The 27,829-nt window shown below is 42.8% G+C and overlaps 1 protein-coding gene across 1 annotated transcript in view; it reads left to right on the top strand.

Annotated features, from left to right (window-relative positions):
* Positions 1 to 27,829, top strand: part of LOC128694566 (protein aubergine-like) — a 68,900-nt gene that overhangs the window by 13,880 nt on the left and 27,191 nt on the right. Inside the window, exons 3-4 of the mRNA XM_070095690.1 lie at positions 4,291 to 4,569; positions 19,488 to 19,647. Coding sequence (XP_069951791.1) covers positions 4,291 to 4,569; positions 19,488 to 19,647 — 439 coding nt within the window. The remainder of the gene's footprint in view (positions 1 to 4,290; positions 4,570 to 19,487; positions 19,648 to 27,829) is intronic.

Genomic DNA, 27,829 nt, shown 5'->3' with positions numbered 1-27,829 from the left:
TGCAACAAATCCTAGTCCACCCTCCCAGGCACCTAGGCTGTGCTCTCGCTGTCACCGGAAGGGGCACTCTGCCAACAACTGCCTGCGAGATACCAGGTGTAATTACTGCTACAAGAAAGGACATAAGGAGGACCAGTGTCGGAAGAAAAAGGAACTTGACAGACAGGGCCACCTGTTTAGAGACCTGTTCTCAGAACAAACCAGCAGGATCTCTGAATTGGTAAACACTCTCACACGTCACCCACTTAGCTACTCCTATCCCAGCCCAGCAGGTGGGATTGGGCCTTATACAAGACCACAGACCTACATCCCTGCAGCTGCCTCAGTACCCTACCTCTCTCAAGGGCAGGCACCTTACATTCCCTACATACCCACCACCTCAAGCTGACCACTTCATCATGAGGAGCCAGTCTATCAGCATCCTGTCGGCCAACATTAGAGGTTTCATTACTAATGTTGGAGAGCTCACACATAGCTTTGTGAACACTCGATGTCCCGACATGATAGCTGTTGTTGAAACATTTTTGGATGACAGGACTCCAGAAAATTTTGCAAGAATTGCTGGCTACACCTCATGGATGAGAAGAGACAGGCAAGGGCAAGGAGGTGGTGTTGCTGTGTGCTTCTCTAAAAGTGTTCATGCCCAGCACATAGATGTTGCCACCCCTACACATCTTGAAATGATGTTCTTCAATCTCTGTATAAACACTAGTACCTCTGTACTAGCATGTGCAATGTACAGACCTCAGTGGCAACACGCAGACCCTATCAACTTCCTAATGGAAAATATTGACTCCTTTCTGCTACAACACAACTGTCAACATATTATAATTGTTGGTGACCTCAACCAGCACCTTATACAGAGGGACTTTGATGACCTTCTTGCAGTGTTTGACATAAGAAACTTTGTTGATTTCCCTACTCATATCTCTGGCTCCTCCCTTGACCCAGTAGTGAGTGATCTGGCAGAAGGCATAGTCACTTGTCAACCCCTCGGCTACGTTGGATCGTCTGACCACAAGGCTGTTTTTACCACACTTAAGATCCCAACAGAACAAGGTGAGGAGTCCACACGCACAACCTGGCTATGGGAAAGAGGTAATTGGCCAGCCCTTTGCTCTGAGCTCGCCACCACCGACTGGAATGCTCTTCTCCAGGGGGATGTTGACAACCAAGTGAAAGCCTTCACTGGACACATCCTTAATCTGCAACAAGAACACATTCCTCACCGGCAATATGTGACAAAGCCTACAGATCAGCCTTGGTTTGGCTTTCGTTGTAGAGAGGCTGCTACTGCTAAGTACAAAGCATGGCGAAGGTATAAGAGACATCCTACCACCTATAACAGGAACTTGCACATGCAAGCCTGTAGGCATATGGGTGATGTTCAAAAGTGGGCCATTGCTAAATGGGAGGTGGACACTAAAAGAAAGTTAGCATCAGGTAGGGTAGGCTCCAAAACCTGGTGGTCCCTGGTCAAGGACAGACAAGGTTATCTGCCTGATGAACTTATTCCACCTCTAAATCGACAGGATGGGACCACCTCTGCTAGTAGTCAAGAGAAGGCGGACCTCTTTGCTGAACACTTTGCTACCAAAATGCAAGTTCCTGATCTAGCAAGGGACCCTCCTTGGCTAGCTGCAAGAACTGTGTCAAAACTGTCAGTGGCGACAATAAGGCAGGAGGAGGTGCATTTCCTTCTTAAATCACTTGACCAAGAAAAGGCTGTGGGCCCAGACAAGTTGAGCCCAAGATTGTTGAGAAGATGTGCAGACCAGCTAGCAGCACCTCTAACTCGCATCTTTCAGCACTGCCTAGTACAGTGTAAATGGCCCTCTCCATGGAAAGAGGCAAATGTAGTCCCTGTTCACAAAAAGAAGAGCAGAGCAGAAATCAGCAACTACAGACCAGTGTCACTCCTGTCAATCACTGGTAAGATCCTTGAGACAATAATCTCAGTCAAATGACAGATTTTTTTGACTACCACTCACTACTTTGTGATCGTCAATATGGCTTCAGGAAAGGTTACTCTGCTGCTGATCTGTTGTTAAACCTCTCCACTAAGTGGCACCAGTCACTGGATGAATCCAAAGTCAGCTGTGTGGTAGCACTGGACATTGCTGGCGCTTTCGACCGGGTGTGGCACCAGGGCCTCTTAGCAAAACTTCAAGCACTGGGAATTGCAGGCTCTACGCTATGTCTCCTCAGTGATTACCTTCATGGTAGATCTCTAAGTGTAGTCCTCAATGGAACGGAATCAGCAAGGCATCCTATTGGGGCAAGTGTTCCACAGGGAAGTGTGCTGGGACCATTGTTATGGAATGTCTACTTCAGTGACCTCCTTCATCTCATATGACCCAGAATCCCATGCATATGTGAATGACTGTACTCTGACATTCATTTATCCAAGAGAAGAAATGCCAGCTGCTCTAAGCTACACCAGTCACCAACTAAGAGCTATATCAGCTTGGGAGAACAGATGGCAAGTAACATTTGCACCTGAGAAAACACAAATGATGATGGTTTCTAGGCACCATAATGGTAATGCTGGTGCAGTAGTAAGTATGAATGGGAGGGTGTTGGCACCTGGAGAAGAAGTTGATATATTTGGGGTGAAATTTTCTCCAAACTGACCATGAAGAACCACGTTGTAAATCTTGCAAACAAGGCACTTCACCGGCACTGGACAAGCACCTAAAGTTGGTACCTGACCAGCCGGGCTGTGGCTTGTACGTTGGATTGTGTGCAGCCAGCAGTAACAGCCTCGTTGATCAGGCTCTGATCCACCATGAGGCCTGGTCACAGACTGGGCTGCGGGGGCGTTGACCCCCGGAACTCTCTCCAGGTAAACTCCAGGTATCTCGCATTTGCTTGACAATAGGGCTTGCAAGATTCTGTATGAGGCACAAGTACGCTCACACCTTGAGTATGCTCCACTTTTTTGGTTTTCCTGCCCCCACTCCTTCTCATCTGCGACTGCTTGACAGAGTAGAGAACAGAGCAAGACATCTCCTCTCTCGCCTGGACCCATCCTGAATAGATCTGTCATTTCAGCAGAGCTTTCAACACAGGAGGAATGTGGGTGGCCTTACTGTTATGTACAAGGCCAACATTGTCAAAGTACCGCACTTGCATCCACTTCGAGGACTGCAAGAAGCAAGCTTCTATACCACAAGACTGGTAGAATGCAGCAACTTCACTTTGGCTGTATCCTTTTCCAGAACATCCCTTCACCTGAGATGATTTATCCCCAAGATGACTCGAGTCTGGAACACATTCTTACAGCATTATGATGTCAGCGAGATAGTTGATCAAATGAAAATGCTGGCCCACAGATGGCTCCGACTTCATCCTGTTCCCTACTTGTGTGTTTCATAATAAAAATGCTTTCAAATGAGCTGATGTAGGTAACAGCTCTTAGCTCATCAATAAAGCTAAGGATCCTTAACCTAACCTTGTCAAACCCCATTTAAAAAAAGAAAAGAAAAAAGAGTGAGACTGGAGTTTTCAGGTAGAGAGTTCCAGATTTTAGGTCCTTTTATGCACACTGAGTTTTGACAAAGATTAAGCCAGACACAGTGAATATCATATCATTATGTCTAGTATTATGACTATGAATTCTGTTGCAACTATCAGCAAAGAGTTTCAGGGCAAAGGTGACATTGAATTGATTTTGTGTGTAACATGCACAGTAGTATGAGTGAATTTTATATTAAGTAGGATTAGGTTTTTGAAGAGTGGAGAAGTGTTCTCTGGCAGTAGACTGGGCAACCATTCATTCTACTGATTCTTTGTTGTGTTTTTTTGGCGTAAGGTGATTTGCTGTAGTGGCTCCCCAGGCACCGAAGCATAGGTGAGTAGGGATAGAGTAGTACAGGCAGGCCCCACTTTATAGCACTTCACTTTAGAGTGCTTCACTAATGCAGCGGTTTTCAGTTATACTCGTTCTTCATTTATTCAGACTTCCTACAATAAATATATTCACCACTCACTACAAGCTAAGGGTGAAAATATCTAAGGTAAGTAATGTGTGTACTTATGTATATGCATTTTTTAGGCCTAGCTCTATTGCTCACTTATTATGATAGTGTAAACATGTTATCAGGCTTTTATATGCACTTGAGAGTGAAAATAGACTATTTCACTTTACAGCAATTTTTGCTTTACAGCAGTAGCCTGGAACCTAACCTGCTGTATTAGCAGGGCCTGCCTGTATAATGTAAGTAATAATGTTTGAGGTACATAGTAATGTATCTTGGAGAGGATGCTAACTGTTTTGGATGCCAACAGAGCCAGCAGCAGCAATTGCAGAAAATGCAGCAGCAGCAGCAGCAGCAGCAGCAGCAGCAGGTTCAGCAGCAGCAGCAGGTTCAGCAGCAGCAGCAGGTTCAGCAGCAGCAGCAGGTTCAGCAGCAGCAGCAGGTTCAGCAGCAGCAGCAGGTTCGGCAGCAGCAGCAGGTTCAGCAGCAGCAGCAACAGCAGCAGCAGCAACAGCAACAGCAACAATACCAAATGAGTCTGCAGCAGAGAAGGCCAGTAGGAGCTGAAGGTCTAGCATCACTCTCTCAGGTAACTTTTATCTCATTTTCAGTTTCATGTTAATGTAAATATTACTTGTACATTATCTGTACTGTTCTCTATAAGTACTCAAAATGGTATCATATACCAATATATTCTTAAATATGAAGGTACTGTATATAGACGTAAAAAGGTCAAAAAAAGTATTCCAAACATGCTGTAATAGTGTTGTATTTCTCCATTTTTGTACAAAATGTGCAAAAATCTCAGATATTATTCTAACTCCACAAGACTTTGAAGAGGCAATTAATGACATGCCCATGCACTCTGCCCCAGGCCCAGACTCATGGAACTCCGTGTTCATCAAGAATTGCAAGAAACCCCTATCGCTTGCCTTCAGCATTTTATGGAGAGGGAGCATGGACACGGGTCATCCCACACTCACTAAAAACAACAGACATATCCCCACTCCACAAAGGTGGCAGTAAAGCAAGTGCAAAGAACTACAGACTAATAGTACTAACATCCCATATCATAAAAATCTTTGAGAGGGTTCTAAGAAGCAAGATAGCTAACCACCTAGATATCCATCAGTTATACAACCCAGGGCAACACGGGTTTAGAACAGGTCGCTCCTGCCTGTCCCAGCTACTGGACCACTATGCTGTAGAGGATAAACAAAATACAGATGTAGTATGCACAGACTTTGCAAAAGTTTTTGACAAGTGTGACCATGGTGTAATAGCAGACAAAATGCGGGATAAAGGAATAACGGGAAAAGTTGGTAGATGGATCTTCAATTTCCTGACAAATAGAACACAAAAAGTAATAGTAAACAGAGTAAAGTCCCAGGCAGCCACGGTAAAAAGCTCTGTTCCACAAGGCACAGTACTCGCTCCCATTCTATTCCTCATCCTCATTTCTGACAGAGATGTAAGCCATAGCTCCATGTCTTCCTTTGTGGACGACACCCGGATCACCATGGCAGTGACCTCCATCGAAGACACCGCGAGACTCCAAGTGGACATCAACCAAATCTTCGAATGGGCCACTCAAAACAATATGAAGTTCAGCGAGGAGAAATTTCAACTAATCAGATATGGAAAACTTGAAGAAATTAAAAATGTGTCAGGTTATACCACAAATTCTAACCATACAATAGAATAGAAAAGTAATATGAAGGACTTGGGAGTGATAATGTCAGAGGATCTCACCTTCAAAGACCACAACAATGTATCTACCTCATCTGCTAGGAAAATGATAGGATGGATAGTGAGAACCTTTAAAACTAGGGATGCCAAGCCCTTGATGATTCTCTTCAAATCGCTTGTGCTCTCTAGGCTGGAATACTGCTGTACACTAACAGCCCCCTTCAAGGCTGGCGACATTGCAGACCTGGAGAGTGTACAAAGAACACTCACGGCACACACAAGCGCGATAAGGCACCTAAACTACTGGGAACGGTTGAAGGTTCTTGATCTGTATTCCTTCGAACGCAGGCGAGAGATACATGATAATATGCATTTTGAAGGTCCTGAAGGGATTAGTACCAAACCTGCACACGAAAATCACTCCATATGAAAGAAAGACTCAGCAGAAGATGCAACATTCCTCCGGTGAAAAGCAGGGGTGCCACGAGTACAGTGAGAGATGACACAATAAGTGTCCTGGGCCCAAGACTGTTCAATTGCCTCCCAGCACACATAAGGGGGATTACCAATAGACTCCTGGCTGTCTTCAAGAAGACACTGGACAGGCACCTAAAGTCAGAACCTGACCAGCCAGGCTGTGGTTCGTACGTTAGCTTGCGTGTGGCCAGCAGTAACAGCCAGCTTGATCAGACCCTGATCCACCATGAGGCCTGGTCTCAGACCGGGCTAGAGGGGCGTTGACCCCCGAAACCCTCTCCAGGTAAACTCCAGGTATAAAAACCGATTAAGGACAATTTTTCAGTTATTCACTAATTTCAAACATTCATCTTGGGTAAAAACACTTGGGTGTGTGCATGTGTGTGCACGTGTGTGTACTCGCCTAATTGTGGTTTCAGGGATCGAGACTCAGCTCCTGGCCCTGCCTCTTCACTGATCGCTACTAGGTCCTCTCCCTCTCTGCTTCCTGAGCTTTGTCATACCTCTTCTTAAAACTGTGTATGGTTCCTGCCTCCACTACTTCACTTGCTAGGCTATTCCATTTCCTGACGACTCTGACTGAAGAAATACTTCCTAACGCCCCTGTGACTCGTCTGAGTCTTCAGCTTCCAGTTGTGACCCCTTGTTTCTGTCTCCCCTCTCTGGAACATCCTATCTCTGTCCACCTTGTCTATTCCTCGCAGTATCTTGTATGTCGTTATCATGTCTCCCCTGACCCTTCTGTCCTCCAGTGTCGTCAGTCCGATTTCCCTCAACCTTTCCTCGTACGACATTCCCCTGAGATCTGGGACTAGCCTTGTTGCAAACCTTTGTACTTTCTCTAACTTCTTGACGTGCTTGACCAGGTGTGCGTGTGTGTGTGCGCATGTGTGTGTGCGTGTGTGTGCGCATGCATGTTAGTTACCATTTTGTCCTAGGCACATGTCGATTAGACATTAGGCCTGTTGTACGTGTGTGTGCGCGTGTGTGCATGTGTGCGCGCGTGTGTGCGCTCATGTGCGTGTGTACTCACCTAGTTGAGGTTGCGGGGGTCGAGTCCGAGCTCGTGCGCGTGTGTGTGTGTGTGTGTGTGTGTGTGTGTGTGTGTGTGTGTGTGTGTGTGTGTGTGTGTGTGTGTGTGTGTGTGTGTGTGTGTGTGTGTGTATATTCGCCTATTTGTGGCTTCAGGGGTCGAATCCTAGCTCCTGGCCCCTGCCTCTTCACCGGTTGCTACTGGGTCCTCTCTCTCCCCGCTCCATGAGCTTTATCATACCTCGTCTTATAACTGTGTGTGGTTCCTGCCTCCACTACATCACTTTCTAGGCTATTCCACTGCCTGACAACTCTGACTGAAGAAATACCTCCTAATATCTCTCTGACTCATCTGTGTCTTCAACTTCCAATTGTGACCTCTTGTTTCTGTGTCCCCTCCCTGGAACATCCTGTCTTTGTCCACTTTGTCTATTCCACGCAGTATTTTATATGTCATTATCATGTCTCCCCTGACCCTCCTGTCCTCTAGTGTTGTCAGGCTGATTTCCCTCAACCTTTCTTCATAAGACATTCCCCTTAGCTCTGGAACTAACCTTGTTGCAAACCTTTGCACTTTCTCTAGTTTCTTGATGTGTTTTATCAAGTGCGGGTTCCAAGCAGGTGCTGCGTACTCCAGTATGGGCCTGACATACACGGTGTACAGTGTCTTGAACGATTCCTTATTAAGGTATCGGAACGCTGTTCTCAGGTTTGCCAGGAGCCCATATGCTGCAGCAGTTACCTGGTTGATGCGTGCTTCCAGAGACATGCTCGGTGTTATACTCACTCCAAGATCTTTCTCCTTGAGCGAGGTTTGCAGTCTTTGGCCACCTAGCCTATACTCTGTCTGTGGTCTTCTTTGCCCTTCCCCTATCTTCATGACTTTGCATTTGGTGGGATTAAATTCGAGAAGCCAGTTGCTGGACCAGGTGTGCAGTCTGTCCAGGTCTCTTTGAAGTCCTGCCCGGTCCTCATCTGATTTAATTCTCCTCGTTAATTTCACATCGTCTGTGAACAGGGACACTTCTGAGTCTAACCCTTCCATCATGTCTTTCACATATTCCAAAAATAGCACTGGTCCTAGGACTGACCCCTGTGGGACCCCGCTGGTCACAGGTGTCCATTGTGATACACCATTACGTACCCTGACTCGTTGTTGCCTCCCTGTCAGGTATTCTCTGATCCATTGCAGTGCCCTTCCTGTTATGAGCCTGATCCTCTAGCTTCTGCACTAATCTCTTGTGAGAAAATGTGTCAAAGGCCTTCTTGCAGTCCAAGAAGATGCAATCAACCCACCCCTCTCTCTCGTATCTTACTTCTGTTACTTTATCATAAAACTCCAAAAGGTTTGTGACACAGGATTTTCCTTCCATGAATCCATGCTGGTTGTCGTTTATACTCTTGTTCCGTTCCAGGTGCTCCACCACTCTCCCGATAACCTTCTCCATATAACTTTGAATACTATACATGTCAATGACACAGGTCTATAGTTTAGTGCCTCTTTTCTGTCTCCTTTTTTAAAAATGGGAACTACATGTGTGCGCGTGCGTGTGCACGTGTTTGTGCGTGTGCACGTGTTTGTGCGTGTGTGTGCGCTTGTGCACGTGTGCGCGCGCGCGTGTGCACGTGTGCGCATGTGTGTGCACATGTGCGTGCGTGTGTGTACTCACCTATTTGTGGTTACAGGGGTCGAGTCATAGCTCCTGGCCCCGCCTCTTCGCTGATTGCTACTAGGTCCTCTCCCTGCCCCATGAGCTTTATCATACCTCGCCTTAAAACTATGTATGGTTCCCGCCTCCACTACGTCACTTTCTAGGCTATTCCACAGCCTGATTACTCTATGATTGAAGAAATACTTCCTAACATCCCTTTGATTCATCTGTGTCTTCAACTTCCAATTGTGACCTCTTGTGTCTGTGTCCCTTCTCAGGAACATCCCATCTTTGTCTACCTTGTCTATTCCACGCAGTATTTTATATGTCGTTATCATGTCTCCCCTGACCCTCCTGTCCTCCAGTGTCGTCAGGCCGATTTCCCTCAACCTTTTTTCGTAGGACAATCCCCGTAGCTCTGGGACTAGTCTTATTGCAAACCTTTGCACTTTCTCTAATTTCTTGACGTGCTTGACTAGGTGTGGATTCCAAACTGGTGCTGCATACTCCAGTATGAGCCTGATGTAAATGGTATACAGAGTCTTGAACAAATCCTTACTGAGGTATTGGAACGCTATCCGTAGGTTTGCCAGGCACCCGTATGTTGCAGCAATTATCTGATTGATGTGCGCCTCAGGAGATATACTCGGTGTTATACTCGCCCCCAGATCTTTTTCCTTGAGTGAGGTTTGCAGTCTTTGGCCATCTAAACCATATTGTGTCTGCGGTCTTCTTTGCCCTTTCCCAATCTTCATGACTTTGCATTTGGCAGGGTTAAACTCAAGGAGCCAGTTGCTGGCTGTCATCTTATTGCAGTTTCTCTCCAGCATGCGGTCGACCGTGTTTTTTGTACCAAAACTCGCCAAATTACTTTCACTAGACGCTCTGTTATCTCCGATCATCCTTTGTATCTCTATGGCTCCTGTATCCCCGAACGTGATACAGTCAGGTTTCTAGGCCTTCTCTTTGACCGTCGGTTATCCTGGAAACCTCACATTACCTCTCTGAAGGCAACTTGTCACAGCCGGCTAAACCTTCTTAAAACCCTTGCTCATCTTTCCTGGGGAGCTGATCGTCGAACTCTGCTTCGCCTACATTCAGCCCTCGTTTTATCGAAACTCGATTATGGTGACCAGATTTATTCCGCGGCCTCTCCTGCTACTCTCTCTAGCCTTAACTCTATCCATCACCAAGGATGACGTTTGTGCCTTGGTGCTTTTCGCTCTTCCCCTGTTGAGAGCCTCTATACAGAAGCGAATGTTCCATCCTTGTCTGATCGCCGTGATGCCCATTGCCTTCACTACTATGTACGCTCTCACGATCTACACAATCCTTCCATTTATAGAATGGTCACCGATATTAGTAGACATTCTTTATTTGTTCGCCGCCCCTGTTTGCTCCGTCCCTTTTCTCTTCGCCTACATTCACTCTTGTCTTCCCTTCAGTTACCACCTTTATATGTTCATGTAGCATCTCACTTTTCCCTACCCCCCTGGGAAGTTCCAGCTGTTCGGGTCTGTTCTTTCTCACTCCCTTGCTCGAAAGCTCAACTGCCTACGGTGGCTTCCCGCTCTCTTTTTCTTGATCACTTCCACTCCCATTCTCATGCCACCGCTGTGTACACAGATGGCTCTAAGTCTTCAGACGGCGTCGGATTCGCAGCAGTGTTTCTGGACAGCGTCATGTGGGGGCATTTACTATCTTCAGCTAGCATTTTTACTGCTGAACTGTATGCCATTCTTGCAGCACTTATTCATATCGCATCTATGCCTGTGTCATCATTTGTGGTAGTCTCAGACTCCCTTAGTGCTCTACATCTTAGTGCTCTACATCTCATCTACATCTCATCCCCTAGTTCTCCGTATCCAACTTTGGCTACGCCGTATCTCTACCAAACATAAAGATGTTTTTTGTTGGGTCCCTGGTCATGTTGACGTACAGGACAATGAACAGGCAGACACTGCTGTGCGGTCAGCAGTACATGACCTACCAATTTCCTATCGAGGTGCTCCATTTCTGGACTATTTTGCTGCAATAGCTACCCACCTTCGCACCCGTTGGCAACAATGTTGGTCAACTCTGCTCGGTAACAAACTTCATTCTATTAAACCGAGCATAGGTTACTGGCCGTCTTCTTGTCATCAGTGCCGAGGTTGGGAGACCACTCTCTCCCACCTTCGCATTGGCCACACTCGTCTTACTCATGGGTATCTCATGGAGAGGCACCCTGTTCCTCTCTGTGAGCAGTGTCAAGTTCCAGTATCGATTAGCCACATTTTGTTAGACTGCCCTCTCTATCAACGAGTACGCAGAATTTACCTCCAACTTCGTCTTCGTTCTACTACTCTCTCTTTACCTTCCCTTCTTGCTGATGGACCCTCCTTTAATCCTGACTTTCTCATTGACTTCTTGACAACGACTGATTTACTCCACAAACTCTGATGATACTTTTTGCACTCCCCTCAGCCCTTTCTAGTTCAGTCTCTTGCTGCCCTTTACCCTTTCACCATCCACTACCCCGCTGTTATCCGTAACCTATTACTCGTCCATCTCCCTTTTGCCACCTGATGCCCTCGCTTCCTTCCTGCCCTGCAGCGCTGTATAGTCCTTGTGGCTTAGCGCTTCTTTTTGATTATAATAATAATAATTCGGATGCATGATAGAGCAGATAAATTGGCTAAGCTGTATGCTTTCAAAGAGGGAGTAGATTACAATCTTGGCTTGTCATGTAGTAGTTTGAGAACAATAATACGAAAAGAACTTCAACTGACTTTTATTGACTTAAGAGTCAGGGAGATTGACACCAGTCAGTCCATCTATCATCATTCTATCATGCAGGAGGAGCCACATGTCTACGGTGCATCCAACAAAATAAGCAGACTCTTGGATGTCACTACCGCCCGGCTCCGGCTGGGTTACAAGTATCTTTGGCAGGTTAAATCACCACCACCAGATGTAGACCAAATGAAATGTAAACTTTGCCAGATGGACTATTGTCACACCTTGCATCATTTACTGGAGTGCGATAAAATTAATGAATTTAGAGACAACTCACTCAGAAATGTTCAAGAAATGGCAAAGTATTTCATCCACAGTGGTATATTAAAGACCATTCTGGAGAAATACCCTGACTTTGCTAGCTGTAAATAAAGCATTACCACATGCGTGTGTTTGTGTGTGTTTTTGTTTGTGTGTGTGTGTTTGTATGTTTGTGTTTGTGTGTGTGTGTTTGTATGTTTGTGTTTGTGTGTGTGTGTGCACTCGCCTAGTTGAGATTGCAGGGGTCGAGCCCAAGCTCCTGTGCGTGTTTGTGTGTGTTTGTGTGTGTTTGTGTGTGTTTGTGTGTGTGTGTGTGTGTGTGTGTGTGTGTGTGTGTTTGTGTGTGTGTGTGTGTGTGTTTGTGTGTGTTTGTGTGTGTTTGTGTGTGTTTGTGTGTGTTTGTGTGTGTTTGTGTGTGTTTGTGTGTGTGTGTGTGTGTGTGTGTGTGTGTGTGTGTGTGTGAGTGTGTGTGTGTGTGTGTACTCACCTAATTGTGGTTGCAGGGGTCGAGACTCGGCTCCTGGCCCCGCCTCTTCACTGATCGCTACTAGGTCCTCTCTGTCTCTGCTTCCTGAGCTGTATCATACCTCTTCTTAAAACTATATATGGTTCCTGCCTCCACTACTTCACTTGCTAGGCTATTCCACTTCCTGACAACTCTGACTGAAGAATACTTCCTAACATCCCTGTGACTCGTCTGAGTCTTCAGCTTCCAGTTGTGACCCCTTGTCCCTGTGTCCCCTCTCTGAAACATCCTATCTCTCCACCTTGTCTATTCCCCGCAGTATCTTGTATGTCGTTATCGTGTCTCCCCTGACCCTTCTGTCCTCCCGTGTCGTCAGTCCGATTTCCCTTAACCTTTCCTCGTACAACATTCCCTTGAGCTCTGGGACTAACCTTGTTGCAAACCTTTGTACTTTCTCTAACTTCTTGACGTGCTTGACCAGGTGTGGGTTCCAGACTGGTGCTGCATACTCCAGTATGGGCCTAACATACACAGTGTACAGTGTCTTGAACGATTCCTTATTAAGGTATCAGAACGCTATTCTCAGGTTTGCCAGGCGCCCGTATGCTGCAGCAGTTATTTGGTTGATGTGTGCCTCCAGTGATGTGCTCGGTGTTATGGTCACCCCAAGGTCTTTCTCCCTGAGTGAGGTCTGTAGTCTTTGTCTACCTAGCCTATACTCTGTCTGCGGTCTTCTTTGCCCCTCCCCAATCTTCATGACTTTGCATTTGGCTGGGTTGAATTCGAGAAGCCAGTTACTGGACCACATGTCCAGCCTGTCCAGGTCTCTTTGCAGTCCTGCCTCATCCTCGTCCGATTTAATTCTTCTCATCAACTTCACATCATCTGCGAACAGGGACACTTCAGAGTCTATTCCTTCAATCATGTCGTTCACATATATCAAAAATAGCACTGGTCCTAGAACTGACCCCTGTGGGACCCCGCTCGTAACAGGCGCCCACTGTGATACCTCTTCACGTACCATGACTCGTTGCTGCCTCCCTGTCAGGTATTCCCTGATCCATTGCAGTGCCCTCCCTTTTACATGCATCTGATCCTCCAGCTTCTCCACTAATCTCTTGTGGGGAACTGTGTCAAAGGCCTTCCTGCAGTCTAGGAAAACGCAATCTACCCACCCCTCTCTCTCGTATCTTACTTCTGTTACCTTGTCATAAAACTCCAGGAGGTTTGTGATACAAGATTTGCCTTCCATGAACCCATGCTGGTTTTCATTTATAATCTTGTTCCTTTCCAGGTGTTCGACCACTCTCCTCCTGATAATCTTCTCCATGACTTTGCACACAATACATGTCAGAGACACAGGTCTGTAGTTTAGCGCCTCGTTTCTGTTTCCTTTCTTAAATATGGGGACTACATTAGCTGTCTTCCATTTCTCAGGTAGTTGCCCAGTTTCAAGGGATGTGTTGAAGATTGTGGTTAGAGGCACGCACAGCATCTCTGCTCCTTCTCTAAGGACCCATGGGGAGATGTTGTCCGGTCCCATTGCCTTTGAGGTGTCAAGGTCACTTAGGAGCTTCTTCACCTCCTCCTCAGTTGTTCGTATGTCATCCAACACTTGTTGGTATATTCCCTCTTGATGTTCCCTTCTGTGCTGTCTTCCCACAGCCCTTCCTGTCTCTACTGTAAAAACTTCCCTAAATCTCCTGTTCAGCTCCTCACATACCTCCTGATCATTTCTTGTGAGTTCTCCACCTTCTGTCCTTAATCGGATCACCTGGTCTTTGACTATTGTCTTCCTCCTGATGTGGCTATACAACAGTTTCGGGTCAGTCTTGATTCTCGATGCTATGTCATTTTCATACTGTCGCTGGGCCTCCCTCCTTACCTGTGCATACTCATTCCTGGCTCTGCGACTGATCTCCCTATTTTCGTGTGTTCTCTGCCTTCTGTACTTTTTCCATTCTCTATTGCACTTTGTTTTTGCCTCCTTACACCGTCTGGTAAACCAGGGGCTCGTTCTGGTCTTCCCGTTGTTACTGTTGCCATTGGGAATAAACCTTTCCACTGCCTCCTTGCATTTTGTTGTTACATATTCCATCATTTCATTTACTGGCTTTCCTGGCAGTTCTCTGTCCCACTGGACCTCCCGCAGGAAGTTCTTCAACCCTATGTAGTCCCCTCTTTTATAGTCAGGCTTTTCCCATTCAACTCCTGTTATTCTATCCACTCGCAGCTCTACTATGTCTTCAAAGCACAGGACCACGTGGTCGCTAGCTCCTAGGGGACTCTCATACTTGATGTCCTCAATGTCTGAGCTGCCCAGGGTGAACACAAGGTCCAATCTTGCTGGTTCATCCTCCCCTCTCACTCTGGTAGTGTCCTTAACATGTTGGTGCATGAGGTTTTCCAGCACCACGTCCAACATCCTGGCTCTCCATGTTTCGGGACCCCCATGTGGCTCCAGGTTTTCCCAGTCAATCTCCCTGTGGTTGAAATCCCCCATAACCAGCAACTTTGGGCAGGGCGAGACATACGGGCGAGTCTCCTTACACCCACTGTCCCTGTTAACCTTCAGTAAAAAGGTACCAGGGAGTTAGTCGATCGTTGTGGGTTGCATCCTGGGGAATGATCAAGCACTACAAACTACTGAGCAACTCGAATGTCTCTCAAATGACCTAATGATGCACTTTCTGTGCCCAAAGTATGAGTGTGTGTGCATGAGTTTGTGTGTGTGTGTGTGTTTGTGTGTATGAGTTTGTGTATGTGTGTATGTGACTCAACAATCAATATTTGCACCAATAACTCATTACAGTTGTGACCGGGTGTGGAAGCGTGAATTGCTCATTACTCTATAATTTGTTCATGATTGTACCCATGCATAAACGTAAGTAACCATTCTTACAGGATTCATTACCTTTGTACCTAGTTCATCTATCAAAACTTTGGGGGCCAAGTCCCTGGACCCATTACGTACCTCTGTAATCTGTAAATACCTTTGTAACTTTGTCATGATTGTGACTAGACCTACCTGGAGTTCATTACCTTTGTAAATTGTGAGTTCATTACCTTTGTAAATTGTGAGTTCATTACCTTTGTAAATTGTGAGTTCATTACCTTTGTAAATTGTGAGTTCATTACCTTTGTAAATTGTGAGTTCATTACCTTTGTAAATTGTGAGTTCATTACCTTTGTAAATTGTGAGTTCATTACCTTTGTAAATTGTGAGTTCATTACCTTTGTAAATTGTGAGTTCATTACCTTTGTAAATTGTGAGTTCATTACCTTTGTAAATTGTGAGTTCATTACCTTTGTAAATTGTGAGTTCATTACCTTTGTAAATTGTGAGTTCATTACCTTTGTAAATTGTGAGTTCATTACCTCTGTAACTTGCTCAGCTATCAAAACTTTGGAGTCCAGTCCCTGGACCAATTATGTACCTCTGTAATCTTTTGACTACTGCCTACAGGATGGGTATGGGGTGCATAATAAACATATTAAACTAAACTAACCTCTGCTCCATGAGCTTTATCATACCTCGTCTTAAAACTGTATAGTTCCTGCCTCCACTACATTGCTTGCCAGACTATTCCAGCTCCTAACTACTCGATGACTGAAGAAATACTTCCTAACATCCCTTTGACTCATCTGAGTCTTCAGCTTCCAATTGTGACCCCTTGTTTCTGTGTCCCATCTCTGGAACATCCTGTCTGTCCACCTTGTCTATTCCACGCAGTATTTTGTATGTCGTTATGTCTCCCCTGACCCTCCTGTCCTCCAGTGTTGTCAGACCGATTTCCCTTAACCTTTCTTCATAGGACATTCCCCTTAGCTCTGGAGCTAGCCTTGTTGCAAACCTTTGCACTTTCTCTAATTTCTTGACGTGTTTGACCAGGTGTGGGGTTCCAAACTGGTGCTGCGTACTCCAGTATGGGCCTGACGTACACAGTGTATAAAGTCTTGAATGATTCCTTACTGAGTTACCGGAACGCTATTCTCAGGTTTGCCAAGCGCCCATATGCCGCAGCAGTTATCTGGTTAATGTGTGCTTCTGGTGATGTACTTGGTATTATACTCACTGCTAGGTCTTTCTCCTTGAGTGAGGTTTGCAGCCTTTGGCCACCTAGCCTATACTCTGTCTGTGGTCTTCTTTGCCCTCCTCCGATCTTCATGACTTTGCATTTGGCGGGGTTAAATTCTAGTAGCCGTTTCTGGACCACACATCCAGCCTGTCCAGGTCTCTCTGTAGGCCTGTCTGGTCCGTGTCTGATTTAATTCTCCTCATTAACTTCATGTCGTCTGCAAACAGGGACACTTCTGAGTCTATCCCTTTCGTCATGTTGTTCACGTATACCAAGAATAGCACTGGTCCCAGGACTGACCCCTGTGGGACCCCGCTCGTCACTGGCATGTGCGCGTGTGTGCACGTGTTTTGCTGGAACCTGATTGAGTAATCATTCTAATAGTTTTTTGTTGAGTTACAATGTGTATTAGATGATTGGCTGCTGTAGATCCAAATGCACACAACATAAGTGAGGATAGATTAGAGAGCAAGTGGTGGAATGATGATGAGAATAGTAAGAGAAAAAGTTAGCATGAGGTTTATACAAAGTAGAAGTGATACAAGGAGGGAAGAGTATATGGAGAGAAAAGGTGAGGTTAAGAGAGTGGTGGATCAATGTAAAAAGAGAGCAAATGAGCGAGTGGGTGAGATGTTATCAACCAATTTTGTTAAAAATAAGAAAGTTTTGGAGTGAGATTAGCAAGTTGAGAAAGCCTAGGGAATGAATGGATTTGTTAATTAAAAATAGGAGAAGAGTTACTAAATGGAGAGTTAGAGGTATTGGGAAGATGAAGGGAATATTTTGAGGAATTGTTAAATGGTGATGAAGATAGGGAAGCTGTGATTTCGTGTAAAGGGCAAGGAGGAATAACATACGAGTGAGGAAGAACCAGTTGAGTATGGGGGAAGTGCATGGGGCAGTGAGTAGAATGAAAGGGGGTAGACCAGCTGGGATTGATGGGATAAAGATAGAAATGTTAAAAGCAGGTGGGGATAAAGTTTTGGAGTGGTTAGTGTTCTTATTTAACCCTTAAACTGTCCAAACAGATCTATGTTCACATGTGTAGTGCTCCAAAAGTAGATCCATGTTTTTTAACTTATTTTCAAATATAACAAAAAAAAAATGTAGATCAAAGTTTTTTTTACAAGTTTTCAAATGTAAAAAAAGAAAAAGAAGCTCTACGTTTTTTTACATACTTTCAAATGTTGAAAAAACGTAGATCTATGTTTGGACAGTTTAAGGGTTAATAAATGTATGGAAGAGGGTAAGGTACTTAGGGATTGGCAGAAAGCATGCATAGTTCCTTTGTTTAAAGCAAAGGGGACAAAAGAGAGTGTAAAAATTATAGGGGAAAAAGTATCTTGAGTATACCTGGGAAAGTGTGTGGTAGTTATTATTGAAAGAATTAAGAGTAAGATGGAGAGCAAGATAGATGAACAAGGAGGCTTTAGGAAGGGTAGGGGGTATTTAGACCAAGTGTTTGCAGTGGAACATACAGGTGAACAGTATTTAGATAAGGGTAAAGAGATTATAGTGGCATTTATGAATTTGGAAAAGGCATTTGATAGGGTGGACAGGAAAACAATGTGGCAGACATTGCAAATGTATGGAATAGGAGGTAGGTTATTGAAAGCAGTGAAGAGGTTTTTATAAGGATATTGAGGCTCAGGTTAGAGTATGTAGGCGAGAGGGAGATTATTTCCCAGTAAAAGTAGGCCTTAGACAGCGATGTGTGATGTCACAATGGTTGTTCAATATATTTATAGATGGAGTTGTAAGTGCGAGGGTCTTTGCAAGAGGTGTGGGGTTAAAAGATAAAGAATCTAACACAAAATGGGAGTTGTCACAATTGCCCTTTGATGACACTGTGCTGTTGGGAGATTCTGAAGAGAAGTTGCAGAGGATGGTTGATGAGTTTGGTAGGGTATGTAAAAGAAGGAAATTAAAAATGAATATATTGAAGAGTAAGGTGATGAGGATAACAAAAAAATTAGGTAACAGAAGATTGGATACCAGATTGGAGAGAGAGTGAGTATGTAGGAGGTGAATGTATTCAGATATTTGGGAGTGGACTTGTCAGCAGATGGGTCTATGAAAGATGAGGTGAATCATAGAATTAACGAGGGGAAAAAGGCGAGTGATGCACTGAGAAGTCTGTGAAGACGAAGAACTTTATCCATGAAAGCAAAGAGGGGAATGTATGAGAATATAGTTATACCAACGCTCTTGTATGGGTGTAAAGCATGGGTGGTAAATGTTGCAACAAGGAGAAGGCTGGAGGCAGTGGAGATGTCGTGTTTGAGGGCAATGTGTAGTGTGAATATAATGCAGAGAATCCGTAGTTTGGAGATTAGGAGGAGGTGCGGGATTACCAAAACTATTATCCAGAGGGCTGAGGAGGGGTTATTGAGATGGTTTGAACATGTAGAGGGGATGGAACTAAATAGAATGACTTTGAGAATGTATAAATCTGTAGTCGAGGGAAGGTGGGTTTGGGGTTGGGCTAGGAAAGGTTGGAGGGAAGGGGTAAAGGCAGTTTTGTGTATGAGGGGCTTGGACTTCCAGCAAGCATGCGCGAGCCTGTTAGATAGGAGCAAATGGAGACAAATGGTTTTTAGGACTTGAGATGCTGTTGGAGTGTAAGCAAGGTAACATTTATGAAGGGATTCAGGGAACCTGGCAGGCCGAACTTGATTCCTGGAGATGGGAAGTACAGTGCCTGCACTCTTGTGTGTGTTGAATTTTAATTTTCTGTCAAGGTGTTTACCGAAGAAATTTTCCCCTCGTCTTGTTTGCTCCCAAAGACTTGCGTAGACATTCCTTGACATTGTAAAATGAAGCATCTTAGTACAGCTGCTGAAGCACACTACAATATTATGTTATCATTGGGCAGAGCATTATTTTCATTTTGTAAAATGAAGTTAGCCCAGCAGTTTTACATAAACAACACTAGAAACTAAATAGAAGTTGCTATAATAGAAATAATATCAATAGAAATTTACATTATTTTGTTGATGAGGGTTGAGCAGTTTTATGATAGTAGAATAATGCCCTGGTTTGTTATAATGTGCATCAATGACTGGCATTTCAGGCAACTTCTCAACAAGCAGCTATGAGCAGAGCTTCATATCGAGGTGCAGAGAAAGCTAGAAATGGGAGAGAGGTTAAGCAGCAACCAATGACTGAGGGCCTTGTACATGCTATGGGAGCCATGGGATTGGAATATAGTAGTGGAAATGGTTATGATAAGGGTAAGTGCATACATTGTTTCTACATCTATTGAAAGGAAATGATGAAATTACAACATAAATTTAAGGTTTTAGGAAAAATCTTTGCTGAGCTAATTGTTAAGACAAGCCATTCATTGTAGCAATAACAATTAATCCTCTTCACTGTTTGTTAGGTAGAACTATGACATTGGGGCCAGGGTCCATTACGTAGTTCTTCGTCATCAGCTCAGCTCACTCATAAACTGTGAGTGGTAAATTTTGGCCTAGATATGAGAGAATGGGCCTAATCTAATCTAATCTAAAAAAAATCCTCCTCTATGCAGTGCATGATGGGGAAAAACAAAACTGCAACTGTGTGTGGTTTAAAATAGCAACTTTGTGGTGTTTTCTCGAGTGGTTTTTATAGTTTTACTGGCTGTTTCTTTGTATCATTGAATAGAATGATTTTTATAGAGATGATTTTTATAGGTTTCAGGACTGGAAGTTGCTTGAAAGTGAGGATGGGCAAGGCCTCCCCCTACAATCCCCAGGCTATTTTATGGGTTTTTTAATAGGTCTTATTCAATTATTGGGTTGCAGTAAACGATGAACAACCATTCGTGGTTATATATTATTATCCTAGAAATAAAACAAATCTTTTATTTTTGTGTGAATAAGAATTCAAAATGGAAAGCAAGTGTAATATAGGAGAGGCCTGGGGGATGTGACTAATGAACAGAGGAAATGTTTTAGAGCCAGGAATATCTACATTGTTTATAATGGACTTTATTTTTAAATTAACATTTTTTTTAATTTTGTGTAAAATTGGCCAAAATACCAAATTCTTATCACTTTATAGAGTAGTTGACATAGTTGAATTGGTGATTTCTTTTGCTGAGTCGATAGAATGGAAGGCATACTTACAAAATAGCTAAGAATTTGGTAGACTGTCCTAGACAAGTCATCAATTACCCCCTCAACTAACTACACGAATACCACCTGGTGGTTCACACTTGCACTCACTCACCCATTTGACCATAAACAGAAATATTAATCTCAATCTTAAAATAATGAATCCTATGATACTCCAATACAGAAACTATGTACTGTGCCAAAACAAAAGCATTCACATTGCTAAACTCACAAACTAGTATTTAGTCACTTAGCCATAATACCAACTTGCCTCATAATCTGTAATATTTTAAAATAAAGAATTAAACTAAGTCTGCCCGAAATGCCTAGCCATGCTAGGCGTTCTAGTGGTACACTCTGTAATCATTATTTAACTACATGTAAACCACACAACAACCAAATTCTGTAAATTCAACATTGTAATCTTTATAGAGAATAAACTTTGAACTTAGTGCCAACCCTACAGCAAAAAGGGTGAGAATTACTATGGATATGAAGAAAGATTATTGCAAAGTATGAAAGTGGAGTGCGTGTCTCTGAGCTGGCCAGGCTGTACACCAAACCCCAATCAACCATCGCTACTATTGTGGCCAAGAAAACGGCAATCAAGGAAACTGTTCTTGCCAAAGGTGCAACTATGTTTTCGAAACTGAGATAGCAAGTGATAGAAGATGTTGAGAGACTGTTATTGGTATGGATAAACGAAAAACTGATAGCAGGAGATAGCATCTCTCAAGCGATCATATGTGAAAAGGCTAGGAAGTTGCATGACGATTTAATTAGAAAAATGCCAGCAACTAGTGGTGATGTGAGTGAATTTAAGGCCAGCAAAGGTTGGTTTGAGAGATTTTAGAATCATAGTGGCATACATAGTGTGATAAGGCATGGTGAGGCTGCCAGTTTGGATGAAAAAGCAGCTGAAAAATATGTGCAGGAATTCAAGGAGTACATAGACAGTGAAGGACTGAAACCTGAACAAGTGTTTAATGGTGACACTGACAATGTTGTGAAACACTTTAGGAATGTCATAAAGGAACGGGAGGTACAGGCCTCTATGGGCAGATATGTTGTGCGACAGAGGTCCAGTGACTCTCAAGCTGGTCCTAGTGGCATTAAAAGAAGAAGGGAAGTAACCCCGAAAAAGGACTTGCCACCTCAAGTCCTAATGGAAGGGGATTCCCCTTCTAAACACTAAGACCATCAATACACTCCCCTCTTCCCATCCCATCAATCATCACCAGATCTTCAATAAAGGTAAGTATCATGTAACTGTGCATGTCTTCTTCAGTTTGTGTGTATTAAAATTAATATTTCATGTGTTAAAATTTTTTTTTTTTTCAATACTTTTGGGTGTCTTGCACGGATTTATTTGATTTCCATTATTTCTTATGGGGAAAATTAACTTGACTAACGATTATTTTGACTAACGATGAGCTCTCAGGAACGGATTAATAGCGTTAGTCGAGGGTCCACTGTATACTCATAAATTCTAGCGGCTTCAAATCGAGCAGGAGAAAGCTGGTTGGCCCACATGTGAGAGAATGGGTCTGTGTGGTCAGTGTGCACCATATAAAAAAAATCCTGCAGCACGCAGTGCATAATGGGAAAAAAACTCCGACCGTTGTTTTTTTTTTTTTGTTTTTTTTTTAATTAAAATGCCGACTTTGTGGTCTATTTTCGTGTGGTATTTATGGTTGTATTCTCATTTTCTTGATCTCATTTGATAGAATGGAAAACATGTTATAGAAATAGAGGTGATTTTGATTGGTTTTACTATGAAAAGAACCTAGAAATGGAGCTCAAAGTAGGGGAAATGTTTGATTTTTGCTGATGTTCAAAAGTAAACAAATGATGTCATTTTCCAATAAATGTCCAACTAGCCATTCTGATATGCAGTCATGAATGGGTTGACATTATTTATACAATTATTACAATATTGCAGTAGTCTACATAACAGTAAATCTTCTATTTTTTGTTTGAATAAAAATTCAAAATAGAAAGCAAGAGTAATATCAGAGGGGCCTGGAGATATGACTGATGAACAAAGAAAATATTATTTTAGAGCCAGGAATGTCTGCATTGTTCATTCTGGACCCTATTATGAAATTGTCATATTTTTTAATTTTCGTGAAATTGGCCAAATTGCAAATTTCTGACCACGTTGTTGTGGTTAATGATGTGCTTGGGGAAAGTGATCACAGATCTCTTAGTTTCAATGTACTGTATTATGAAATTACCCAATAAACTGCAATCAAGTCTCCGTCCCAGACTTCCGCTGGACTGATTTCATGGAACTGAAAAATTACCTGGGTGGGCTAAATTGGGATGATCTGGCTATGGGTCAGGTAGCTGGTGTTGCTTGCCAATATGACATTTTTCAAAGCATAGTTCTAGCTGCTCAGTCAACTTTTGTTTCAAGTAGGGAAATTAGATCTAACAAAAATGATCCCAAGTGGATGAACAATAGATTAAAACACCTCATTGATCAAAAGAGAGGCATTTTTAGACGTATCAAATTCAAATTCAACGTTTATTCTCTATAAAGATTACAATGTTGAATTTACAGAATTTGGTTGTTGTGTGGTTTACATGTAGTTAAATAATGATTACAGAGTGTACCATTAGAACGCCTAGCATGGCTAGGCATTTCGGGCAGACTTAGTTTAATTCTTTATTTTAAAATATTACAAATTATGAGGTAGGTTGGTATTATGGCTAAGTGACTAAATACTAGTTTGTGAGTTTAGCAATGTGAATGCTTTTGTTTTGGCACAGTACATAGTTTCAGTATTGGAGTATCATAGGATTCATTATTTTAAGATTGAGATTAATATTTCTGTTTATGGTCAAATGGGTGAGTGAGTGTAAGTGTGAACCACCAGGTGGTATTCGTGTAGTTGATGGGGTTTATCAGGGAGATAAGATGTTTTCTAATGGTAGTTTTGAAGGTGATGAATGTGTCTGCAGTTCTAGAGTTCTCAGGTAGGGTGTTCCAGATTTTAGAGCCTTTGACATACATTGAATTTTTGTAAAGGTTTAGTCGGACACGGGGAATGTCGTAGAGGTGTTTGTGTCTGGTGTTATGCCTGTGGGTTCTGTCACAACTATCAAGAAAGCGTTTTAGGTCAAGGTTGATATTGGAGTTTAAGGTCCTGTAGATGTAGATTGCACAGTAGTAAGTGTGGATGTACTGAACAGGGAGTAAGTTTAGATCTATGAAGAGTGGGGGGGGGGGGTGTTGCCAGGGATGGGATTTAGTGATTATTCTTACTGCAGCTTTTTGATGGGTTATTATTGGCTTTAGGTGTGTTGCTGCAGTTGATCCCCAAGCACAAATAGCATAGGTGAGGTATGGATAAATAAGTGAGTGGTATAGTGTGAGAAGGGCATTTTGTGGCACGTAGTATCATATCTTGGAGAGGATCCCAACTGTTTTGGATGCTTTTTTGGTTATGTGTTGGATATGGGTGCTGAAATTCAGGTTGTTGTCAAGGTATAGGCCTAGGAATTTGCCCTCATTATGTCCGGTAATTAGAGTGTTGTCGATCTTAATGTTAATTTGTGCATCTCCTGCTCTGCTACCAAACATAATATAGTAGGTTTTGTCAGTGTTAAGCGTAAGTTTATTGGCTGTCATCCAAGTCGATATTTTGATCAGCTCCTCGTTAACAATGGTGTTGAGGGTGGTAAGATTAGGGTGAGAGATGACATAAGTCGTGTCGTCAGCAAAGAGAATGGGTTTCAGGTGTTGGGATACGTTTGGAAGATTATTGATGTATATGAGGAAGAGCAGGGGACCAAGGACACTTCCCTGCGGAACTCCAGTATCAAGTAGCCGTGTTGTTGATGCTGTGTCTTTAATGGTAACATACTGATACCTATTAGTAAGGTAAGATTTGAAATAAGCAAGCGCATGGCCTCTTATACCGTAATGGTCAAGTTTGTGGAGTAGGATGTCGTGGTCTACTGTGTCAAAAGCTTTTCTTAGGTCAATAAAAATTCCTAGTGGATATTCCTTATTTTCAAAAGAGATGATGAGCAGTTAAGAAATCAATATATTCAATTAAAGAGAGAAATATAAAAAAAAAGGAATAAGAAAAGCAAAATGGGATTATGAGGCTAAGGTTGCAAGGGATTCGAAGACTAATCCAAAAGGGCTCTTTCAGGTATACAGAAGTAAGATTAAGACAAGATAGGCCCACTTAAGAGTAGCTTAGGTCAGATCACTGACAGTGATAGGGAGATGTGTGAAATTTTCAATTCTTTCTTCCTCTGTTTTTACTCAGGAAGATACTAGCAAAATTCCATAAATAATAAATGATGTAGAACAAGATGATGATAAACTATGCACGATTGCAGTAACTATTGACATGGTCCTCAGACAAATAGAGAAATTAAAACCTAATAAATCCCCAGGCCCTGATGAATTGTTTGCAAGGGTTTTAAAGGAATGTAAAGAGGAGCTTTGCAAACCTTTGGCTAATCTTTTCAACATATCACTACAAACTGGCATAGTGCCTGATAAGTGGAAAATGGCAAATGTAATGCCTATTTACAAGGCAGGTGACAGGTCCTTAGCTTCGAACTATAGACCAAACAGCCTTACCTCCGTAGAGGGAAAATTTATGGAGTCAATAATTGCTGAGGCAATTCGTAGCCATCTTGATAGGCATAAATTGATAAATGAATCTCAACACGGTTTTACAAAGGGGCGTTCCTGTCTTGTGAATTTACTAACTTTTTTCGCTAAGGTGTTTGAGGAGGTAGATCATGGTAATGAATATACGTGTATTGTGTACATGGACTTCAGTAAGGCTTTCGATAGAGTTCCACATCAGAGACTCGAGGAAACTTCTGGCACATGGAATAGGAGGAGAAATTTTTTCCTGGGTAGAGGCATGGTTGACAAATAGGCAGCAAAAAGTTTGCATAAATGGGGAGAAATCAGAATGCGGGCACGTCACAAGCGGTGTTCCACAGGGATCAGTGTTGGGCCCCTTGTTCACAATTTACGTAAATGATATAGATGAGGGAAAATTCTTAGGAATCCACCTCGATAATAGACTCTAATTTCAAACACACATACAACAAATTTCCAAGAAAATTTCCAAGACCGTAGGCATACTATCGAAGATACGGTACTATGTTCCACAGTCAGCCCTCCTGGCCCTATATCACTCGCTTGTTTACCCCTATCTCACCTATGGAATTTGTGCATGGGGCTCAACAACAATAAATCATCTCAGACCATTAATTACCCAACAAAAGGCTGCAGTCAGAATGATGATAAATTCCCACTACAGGCAGCACACTCCACCAATATTCAAAACTCTAAACCTACTCACCATACAAAACATTCATACTTATTACTGCACCTACTACATACATAGAACACTTAATTCGGATATAAACCCTCCCCTCAAATGTCTCCTTACCAACCTCAACAGAACACATGACCATAACACAAGGCACAGATCACTCTTTGATGTTCCTCGTGTCCATCTCTCACTATGCAAAAACTCAATGCACATAAAAGGCCCAAAAATCTGGAATTCATTATCTGTGAATATAAAAGAAACACTGTCTGTTTATAAATTCAAGTCTCTACTTAAAAATCACCTACTCACCCACAACTAAATAAATACTGAATAATTATATCTCATAAATGTTTAACCTGTGACCCAATCAAACGTTGTTATTTTTAATTACATTACCTAACAGAATACTCCATTCTACTGAATGCACAGCAACACAGTAAATGACCATATGACCTGTCTTTGAAATACTCATTTGTGCTTAATTGTTATCTGAATATATCATTGAATATATCATTGTTTAGTTAATCTTAAGTTAATTTTAAGCCTGCCCATAATGCTCTGCATACAAGGGGCTTTGGCATGTTACACTTAACCACTGTATTTTTTTGTACTTCGGTGTATCATGTTCAAATTAATAAATAAATAGCGACATAAGCAAATTTGCTGATGACACCAAAATAGGCCATCCAATTCATTCTATTGAGGACATTAGTGCACTCCAGGATGATTTGAATAGGCTGATGCAGTGGTCGGAGAAGTGGCAGATGCAGTTTAATATAGACAGATGCAAAGTTCTAAATGTTGGACAGGACAATAACCATGCCACTTATAAATTGAATAGTGTAGATTTTAATACTACTGATTGTGAAAAAGATTTAGGAGTTCTGGTTAGCAGTAATCTGAAACCAAGACAACAGTGCATAAGTGTTCGCAATAAAGCTAACAGAATCCTTGGCTTCATATCAAGAACTATGAATAATAGAAGTCCTCAGGTTGTTCTTCAACTCTATATATCCTTGGTTAGGTCTCATTTAGATTATGCTGCACAGTTCGGGTTACCATATTACAGAATGGTTATAAATGCACTGGGAAACAGAGAGAGGAGGATGACAAAGTTGATCCCATATATCAGAAATCTTCCCTATGAGGATAGACTGAGGGCCCTGAATCTGCACTCTATAGAAAGGCGTAGAATTAGGGAGGATATGATTGAGGTGTATAAATAGAAAACAGGAATAAATAAAAGGGATGTAAATTTTTTTTTTTTTTTTCAACAAGTCGGCCGTCTCCCACCGAGGCAGGGTGACCCAAAAAAGAAAATACTTTCATCATCATTCAACACTTTCACCACACTCACACATTATCACTGCTTTTGCAGAGGTGCTCAGAATACAACAGTTTAGAAGCATATACGTATAAAGATACACAACATATCCTTCCAAACTGCCAATATCCCAAACCCCTCCTTTAAAGTGCAGGCATTGTACTTCCCATTTCCAGGACTCAAGTCCGACTTTATGAAAATAACCGGTTTCCCTGAATCCCTTCACTAAATATTACCCTGCTCACACTCCAACAGATCGTCAGGTCCCAAGTATCATTCGTCTCCATTCACTCCTATCTAACACGCTCGTGCACGCTTGCTGGAAGTCCAAGCCCCTCTCCCACAAAACCTCCTTTACCCCCTCTTTCCAACCCTTTCGAGGACGACCCCTACCCCTCCTTCCTTCCCCTATAGATTTATATGCTTTCCATGTCATTCTACTTTGATCCATTCTCTCTAAATGACCAAACCACCTCAACAACCCCTCTTCTGCCCTCTGACTAATACTTTTATTAACTCCACACCTTCTCCTAATTTCCACACTCCGAATTTTCTGCATATTTACACCACACATTGCCCTTAGACAGGACATCTCCACTGCCTCCAACCGTCTCCTCGCTGTTGCATTTACCACCCAAGCTTCACATCCATATAAGAGAGTTGGTACTAC

The sequence above is a fragment of the Cherax quadricarinatus genome, chromosome 51 (assembly GCF_038502225.1).
Source record: "Cherax quadricarinatus isolate ZL_2023a chromosome 51, ASM3850222v1, whole genome shotgun sequence".
Taxonomy (NCBI): Eukaryota; Metazoa; Arthropoda; class Malacostraca; order Decapoda; family Parastacidae; genus Cherax; species Cherax quadricarinatus.
This window is presented reverse-complemented; position numbering and strand designations above follow the sequence as displayed.